Source organism: Bubalus kerabau, chromosome 20, assembly GCF_029407905.1.
Source record: "Bubalus kerabau isolate K-KA32 ecotype Philippines breed swamp buffalo chromosome 20, PCC_UOA_SB_1v2, whole genome shotgun sequence".
Taxonomy (NCBI): domain Eukaryota; kingdom Metazoa; phylum Chordata; class Mammalia; order Artiodactyla; family Bovidae; genus Bubalus; species Bubalus kerabau.
In genome coordinates this window covers 45721615-45730342 of record NC_073643.1, presented here as the reverse complement: position 1 = coordinate 45730342, position 8728 = coordinate 45721615, and the positions used below count along the sequence as shown (strand labels likewise).

At 45.8% G+C, this 8728-nt stretch overlaps 1 protein-coding gene across 1 annotated transcript in view; it reads right to left on the bottom strand.

The window, feature by feature from the left end:
* Window positions 1–292: 292 nt before the first annotated feature.
* Window positions 293–8728, bottom strand: part of IL17RD (interleukin 17 receptor D) — a 68142-nt gene continuing 59706 nt past the window's right edge. Inside the window, exons 12-13 of the mRNA XM_055557437.1 lie at window positions 7081–8020; window positions 293–6343 (exon numbers count right to left, since the gene is read on the bottom strand). Of these exons, the coding sequence (XP_055413412.1) occupies window positions 6231–6343; window positions 7081–8020 (1053 nt within the window). The 3' untranslated portion in view covers window positions 293–6230. The remainder of the gene's footprint in view (window positions 6344–7080; window positions 8021–8728) is intronic.

The window sequence follows — 8728 nt, the reverse complement described above, 5'->3', positions numbered from 1 at the left end:
TCTTCAAAGAAAGTCCATTGTTCTGAGAGTCATATTTCTCCTTGAGGTAAGTGTCCCTGCCCATTCCAGACACCGAGGAGACAACAGGCATCTGACCGACGGAGGGTGGAATAAACAATCAAGGGCAGCAGGTTCCTTTTCCTGCAAGTATAAGACAGACCAGCCATCCTGGCCTCCTCACCCTGGGTAATCTCTCTCCCTCTCAGAATGAGGGCCCACAGAAAATTGTGCTAGGAACCCCAGCTATTCAGGAAACAGAAAACATGACCTAGAATAATGAGCCACCACAATCTTAAAACAAAACATTTTATTTGATGCAGAGATGCTAGAGTACAAAAACAACATTTTGCAAATGTCACCTGTGGACTACTATCATCTATTTACAGTTATGTACAAATCAAATAAGACAGTAACATCTTCAATGTAAAAATATAGCATGCTGCTACAGTCTGCTGGTCAGTGCTCACTATTCCATCAAACCTCACAAAGGAGAAACTTAAAGATGAAACAAAGACAATGGCAATAACCACTGTTCCACAGGCTTTCCCCCCAGACAAATAGGGAGCTTCTGCAGTGAAAAACAAAACAGTGAAAATAAAAGTCATCTACTCTCTAAATGAATACATTTGGTTTTTACAAAAGCTTTTGCTCTCTCCAGACTCACTACAACTTTTTCTTGAGACAGAAAATAACCACTTATTAAAAATAACATGCTTACACATTAGCGTCATCCAACGGTAATTATCTTTTGGCTAATGACTGGAGCGGCCAACTTTGTCTTTGTCACGTACAAACAGAAGATAGCTTCTTTGAATCTTCTCCACTGAAATTTTCTTTGATAAAAACATCAGATACACAGTCATAATGGTTTGCTTTTGTCAGGCATCTGCTTGTACAAACCACAGTGCTTGGTCGACCTGGAGCCATGGCTCCAGCCCTTTAGAACACGGACATGTTCCTTGCGGAGTCTGTGATCCTCACTGAATTTTGGAGAGGAGTCGAAGAGCAGGAGGGAAGGCAACTGCCCAAAATTCCCAAGAGGGCCTCACTCGCCCTCTTAGCAAATTAGCCCTTAGCAACTGCTATCTTGTCTGTGGCTAAAGTCTGCACCATTTAATAATACTATGAGTCATGAATTAAAGGTGACATATACAGATATATAAAAATAGAATCCAAAATTGGAAGGGAGGGGTGGTTGCCACTCAGATAGTAAGAGCTGGTCTTGAAGGGTATCTTGAAGAAGCTCGGGAATGACATCAGACACATCAAGAATAAGCACCAAGTGTTTGAACACACGAGGGAAAAAAATAACAAACCCACATATGATAGAGGACTACCGCTGAGAAAAAAAATGTAGTAAGCAATCTTCAAAATGAACACAGGTGATATACCACTTTTTAAAAAGCGTCTTTATATTTCTAAACAGTAAAAGAAGCTGGGTACATAAGAATTTCTGTTAATCCCCATCCTGAGCTTGGCTTTCACAAGGCACCAATGTGAATAAGGCACCACATTCTATTTGGGCAACTAAACTGAGTGTGAAGCTGAGAAACAGAAGAGCAGTGAAAATTATTAAGCCCCTGGAAAACAAGAGCTGTGAAGAATGAGTAGGGGTGGGATTATTTATCACCGGAATAAAAATACTAGAGGGATGATTTCACTGTGGTTTTCAAATACATGGAAGGTGAGCAGCTGTTCTTTTTCCACTACACGCTGAACAAAAGGAGGCTGGTTTGAATTTCTATAAGGAAGATGTACAAAGAACTATCTGATCAGCAGGGTAGGTTACAGAAGCTCCTTCACTGAAAATCCAGAATCACATCCACAGCCAAATGACTGAAATAATTCATGCACAACCCTTTCTGTTTGACACTAGATGGGCACCTGCCAGATAATCCAAACTTTCTCTCACCCCCAAAGCTCTGCAATCGGCATGAAAGCTTTTGGCTTACAGTCTGATCGCCTTCTGTTTATTTTAACCCTGAACCTGGAAAGGAGGTGATATAGCAAGGATGACCCAACTCCATGAGGACTCCTGACTGGTATCTCCGTATTCTGTCACAAATCTCCAAAACAGATCAATTCACAAGTTATTTAAAATCGAAGATAGAGCAAATGCCTGGCTCTAGTGGATACTCAGGACTCCTTGCCCTGCTCTCCACAATGTCTGCTTTCCTCATTAGGGCTTGGCCTAAGCTCAGCATTAAAAAAGTGATTTAATTCATCTAAAAAAGTGATTAAGCCACGAGTTAAAACTATAAATAAGGACCTTTAAGGTGTGGAATTTAAATGAAACTGTTTCAAGTGTCACATTTTTTAAGTGAGGAGAAATCTGATTTTGAAATTAACAATTGCTTTGCCTTTTTCTTAAGACATATGAAGTATGAAGAAGCAATCAAAAGATTTCAAATGTATTCACAATCATAGCAAATTTCTTTAGGGAAGCAATGGGTAAAAAAAAAAAAAAAAAAAAGGCAATCTAACTTCTGGCTGCATTTAGCAAGAGTATTTTCTTGTGGCACCAGACATCTGTAATTACCATGGATGCCTTTCTTTTCAAATTTTCTAAAGCAGATGTGGCAAACTGATAGCTAGTGGGCCAAATCAGGTCCACCCATGGGTTTCCTGAATTCAATTAAGAATTTTATTGCCCATACAAAAAAAAATAATCAGATTTTTTTCATGTAAAACTCCCAGATTCTCAGTTTCTCTTGAAAAATGGGACAATCAGGAAACACTGTATGGTCACAACTGGCTGGAGTGGCTGCTCCCTGTAGTACGGCACACGGGTGTCTGCTGGCCACAGTCTCCACCAGGCCCCGCTGTCTCTCTGAGCCTGAGAAGGGTTTGTCACCACACCTTATTTATCACTACACTTGCTACAGGGGGGCCTCCTGAAGGAACAGCATTTGTTAAATAAGAACAGACTCTTTCCCAACAATATCAACTAGAAAAGGCTCATAATCTTCTCATTGCCATTGTCCACCTCTCTCCAATAAAGACAGGGTAATTCCTCTCTCCTTAAGAGAGCCCAATTAGTGTTGAGCTGGTTGCAGACTGCAGAGTTTTCTCTCTTTAGGGAGGAAAGTGTGTCATTTCTTCACCAGGAATTTAAATAAAAAAAAAAAAAAAAAGCTTTTTTCTTCCTTTGCTTCTTTTAAAGGAAAAGACAACTCAACTCTGAACTTCTGATCTGGGAGTATCTCAATTATTGTGTCAACCAAAAACTCTTTGTCTCATGACTTTTATGGCCTCTCTCACATTGGGCTCAAAATACTGTTAACTGGCTAGGTCACTCACTGAAGTCCTGGGACCTGGGCCTGGATGACTTCTGATTATCTAGAGATCAATGTCCCTCAGAGGCCCAGGCCTCAGTCCTCCAAAAGACTCCTGCCCCTGTATGACTGGGCTGGGCCCATCCAGGCAGTCCCTACTGCTTGTAGCTCACCTCAGAGAAGAACACACCTTTGCCTGGGCCTTCACCCACCTGGTCATGCTCTAAGAAAAGCCGACTGTGCCAAATGCTAAGGTGTCATGTGTGTCAGACGTGTAGGGCATCAGTGAGTCAAGATAAACAACTGGCTCCTTCATTTCAACTACCTGCTCTTCCCAGTTAGCTGAAGGAAGCCGGGACCTACCTCTGGTCTCCGGTACAGAGGATACCACCTATCTGAGCTACAGAGCCTTTTACTCTAGGAATGAAGGCCCTTCATTGAGTTTAATCCCATATTCGAATTCTTGGTTCCCCAGCATCTGAAAGCCTGTGACTTTTGAACCTTTATCTGAATTCTGTCCTATCATTTCCACCATCCAGGACCATTCGTGAGTCAAAAGCACCTCTGCATAAAACGTTTTGCATTAATATATATGGCAACCATTCCCACTTCCAGCATGAGATGGGGAGGGTTTAAAAAAAAAAAAAGTGAAAGTAATACGACAACACTAGAAACACTGGACTTCTCAACTACTCAGAGCTGGGCACTCACACTGTCCTTTTCATTACTTGGTACAAAAGTTTGATTTTGCTGAACATCACAATCTTTAGTATTTCAAAGTAAGTACCTAAACCCTAAATCCAAGCTAAAGCATCACTTGATTTTTGGCCAAGCACAGTTTTTCCTTTCCATTTTCACAGTGAGTTTACTTAGCAAGCTCTCTGCCCATGCTCATGGAGCTCAGCTGATGCTTCTTCTCTGGTCTTTCACTCTGTTACTGGGGCCAGTTTCTCAGAGATGCCTCCTTTCACATACAAAGCTGAACATCTATCCTAAGGCAGCTCCTAATGGCACCTCTGGGGCATGCACCATTTCTTGACTTCAGTAAGAAATCATTCTGAAAATGTTCCCAAGTGCATTTTCATACATTAATAAGACTGCCCCATCTCCTTCACAGAATGGATGCCGACAATGGAATGGCAGGACACTCTCGGGTGGCCAGAAACTATGTTCATCTCGGATTCCACAGTGACAGCATGGAACATCCCTCCTCCAACAAGATGCTTGGTCTTACAGGGGAGACAGTTCTGCAGCCCACTTGTCTCTCCCTCAGAGCAGCTGCAGGAAACTCGATGCCAGAGAACAGACGAGCATGTTCATCTCCCAAGAAGCTGCCAGCTGCCTTTACAGAGCAGGCAGTGTGGTATTTGCATCAAAGATACACACAAACCTCTTCTTTCCAGCAAGGGTGCAAGCCTTCGCTTCCCCACCTGCTGGGCGTGAGCCTCGAAGGAAAAGTCCTCCCCTCCCCACTTCCCCACACCCCACCTTAGGATGCTTCTCAATGTCCCCCTCCTCAATATTGGTCCTATTTTGTGAAGGAGTGAAAATCAGGGTCCCTGGTATTGGTGCCAAAATCCAACAGCATTTATGAAAAAGGTAGAAAAAGATATTCACTCCCCCTTAAGGTCATGGAGAGGGAAAAGGAACAACTATTTTCCCTTTGGAAACAAAAATTCTGTAAAAACAGAACATATTACTTCTCCCTTTTAAAGCAAATTCTTTCCTCTTAAGCTCTCAATGCCTATTTTTGGTAGAGTGAAGTATAAGAGACAAATTTTTAATTGGGTAAGTCAAACAAAAAGAAAATGAAACCTTATTCACAGGCTGGGGTTGTGAGGGAAGTACTTTAAGATTCAAGAATTTAATGATTTCAGGTCTCATGTCTTCTCTAGACAATACTTGAAGAGCACATTCATCTTTGTAACAATACCTTCCTTTTCACCTTCTTAAAAAGAGGTTTGTCATTAGGCAAAACAAGTTCAGCAGATTAACTGGCTACCACCTCCACATACTGCTGTTTTGTCAGTGGATTCTCATCCCTAATTTTCTGTTCAGGGCTTTAGACTAGAGGTCAACCAAAACACAAATTACAACTTCGGTGAATACAGCCCAGTTAGGTACCAGTTTCTTAAAAATAAACATTTAGGCACCAACATCTGAGATTCAACAAAGTAAGTATAAGCCAGGGAAACTTGGTGGGCAGACCTGGCCCCTGCATGATGCCTACTCAAGATGTGGCCCCAGTGCCCTCTGCACATTGACCAACCCATCTCAGAAAGAATGGTCTAGATGGTCATTGGCCTGGCCCTGAAGCCCCCTCCTTGGCCAGACATGTCCCCCACTAATATATAAGACTCATTTTTATGAAAAATGACTATATATTCAGTTACCTTCTTGACCTCTGACTCCAGAGCTTTTTTTTTTAAACACCCATGGCATTGTAAATGGCACTGTAAATTCCATACCAACAATGGAAAGAGGCATTATCTTTAACTACATGGATTCCATAGAGACTGGCACTTGACTTCTGCGGCTGTAGTGGCATCAAAAGTGCTTTTTCCACAAAGCATTTCAAATCAAAGCAGCCAATAGCTAACTGGCAAAGTTTGCACAGATAAATTAAGTCTGAATGATCAGTGCGGGTATTTTCCTGTTTCTTCCCTACCTCCCAGAATTGGCTCTAGTCCAAAGTCTGACCTAACATGGCAAGCTGTTGTCAGACATTATGGACATGCCTTTCACAGTTCCACATGGTTTCAGAGAACTGGAGACTCTGCCAATATATTTGGTAGAGAATAGAGAGGCAAGGAGAGCAAGTACTGGCCAGGATTTCGCTCTGAATATCCTTGTAAGAGACCTCAGCTCCAAGTGGGCCACATACCCAGAGAGATGAGCTGGGGAACCAGAGAGAGGCGGCAGCTAAAGTGGCAATGCTTAGACTCTTCCATTCTGTTACAAAGGGGCGACCGTGTGGAGTTCACCAGTGTAGCTGCAGCAACCAGGTTCTGCTTTGCACGCCCCTGAGGCAAGGAGCTTGGAAGGAAGGGCAGGAGGGTCTTCCTCACCTAAGAAAAGAAGAGAGGGCAGAGTGGCATGTTACTCCTGGGTGCTCAGGCCAGAATGAAGTCTGGATCTGGGTTTGCACCATGCACTTTGCACAAGTGAGGCAGGCATCCCCACCGGCTCAAGGCTGGGCATTCTCATCCTGCCACCAGATTCCAGTTCCCTCAGCTGAGGGGCCAGGTTTGCATGCACGGACTCCAAAGGGTTATAGGCACAGTAAAAGCAGCTCCAGACGGCATCCTGTGGGGCCTCCCTGGGGAAGCAGGCCCTTCTACCAGAGCCTGTGTTGAGCTAGAATGGAGAGAATACTATGCTGCATGAACTCCTGGGTCAATACATGTGGCTTTAAAGATATTGGCAAGGTGGGGAGTGGTGAACTCTACAAATCTACAGGTCCACAGACACTCATCCAACACACTTGGGGCCCAATGTGTTTTAGTATCTACACGTTTTCAGTTAGAAAGGCGAGCTAATGCACATACTGTATGTTACATAACATGGTACCAGGCAGCTCACCATAATTTCTTATCAGTATTTCTGTAGCTCACACACCTGACCAGTCCCATTACCTGGGAGGCTACCAATGTAGTTTTGTTACTTCCCATAACATTCGACTGACAAAACTGCAGCAAAATTAGCAAAAAGCTTCTCCTGGATTCTGGAATCCTAAAGCAAGGCTGTAGCCTGCATCAGGAACCCAACCCACCGAACCACCAGCTTCCCGCTCCCCGCGCCTCACCCAGGCCTGAGGAGGACGACACGCTCTCCGTCAGCGAAGACGTCTCCGTCTGATCCGCGGAGAGCCCTTCCATCAGGGGCAGGGACAGCTCAGACGAGGGCACGGACGAGTCATAAATGCCCGAGTCCCGCGGCATGTCCGAGGGCCCAGCAGCTTTCCCCGCATGCAGCAGGGGCCGCAGAACGGCACTGGCGCCCGCGACAACGGGTCCAGCCTCCACGTCTTCGTCAGGCCCGAACTGCAGGCCCTCAGAGTGCGAGTCGGCAGGTGTCCCAGGGCCCGCAGACTCGCCCTTGAGGCTGAATTCATTCTCGGGCCCTGGCTTGCAGAGGACTTCGTTTAAAACCAAGCCCGAGTCAAACTTCTCCAAGACCGGCTCGCGGTAGCGGAGAGGAGGCGGATGCAAGGGAGAGAATTGCTTCTCAAACCAGTCAGGCTCCTCATCGATAAACTGGTGCATGTTGCAAATGGCGACGTACAGGGAGCGGCCCGACTTGCTCCGGAAGTAGTTCCTTCGGCTAACCCGTCCCGGCTGCAACCCCGGCTCTGGCAGACTGCGGTCCTGGGAGTGCAGGTGGGAGCAGAGCTGGGGCAGATGGTCCATGAGTTTGTACTTGGTGCTCAGGTCCAGGACGCCGGGAACGTCTCCTTCACAGGAATAATCGAAGTAGACGGCGATGAACTTGCTGAGCGCCGTGGATGAGCTCTGCTTGGCCTGGCGGAGCTTCTCGGCGATGGCAGACACCGCCACCAGGAAGAGCTCCCCTTTCCCCGAGCCTCGGCCACCTCCTTTGTGCTTGTAGTTCTTCTTGTCCACGAAGTATTTCATGCCTTTGGAACACACCACGATGATGAACTGGGACTCGTGGATCTTCTGGATGACCCATTCTCTCTGCCCTTCCCTGCAGAGGCTGAAGTCTTCCCACAAGTCCAGAGCCACCTGGAAAGAGAACAGGTAACCTCATTCACCTGTACAGCTTGGAGAGTCGAGTGACAAGATGGGCAATGTTACAAGAAGGGCTCATCGTCTGCCCCAAATCTCTGCTATATGCAGGCTCCAGGTCGCCCAACTCCAAGAAACAGCTAACATTCCACGGGTGACCGACCACCAAGCACCAGGCCCTCTGCATCATGTCCTCATTTTCGCATACTGTGGGCTCATTACCACTCCCACCCTACAAGTGAAGACAGAAGTTCAGGGTATCTGACAACCTGCCTTAGTCACACATCACATGTGAGGCCTCCAGTGGACTTAGAGTGTGATGGTGAGCATGGAAAACAGAGGAAATGAGGGAGGCTCTATTTAATGAGTGAGGCCGCCTGGATGGGGGCAGATCCTGAAGAGAGAACTGGAAGGTGGTAATAGAAGGGTGTGGGTGAGGGATCTCAAAGTAGGCTTGGAAATGGAGTTTAGGTCTGGATGCCAGAGTACTGCCCACAGCCCACTCATGCTGCCAGCTGACTCAACAACAGATAGTATGAGTGACAAAGAGGGCCTCCCTGGCTACTCTCGAAGCCCTGAGGTCAGCCTGCTGTTTACCAGGTGATTGGTGCATGGAGAAAAGGGTGATGAGCTGCAGTAACACTGCCATCTGGTTCACTCACTCGTAGAGAATGCCATCTCTCACCATGACTTCTCAGCAATCAA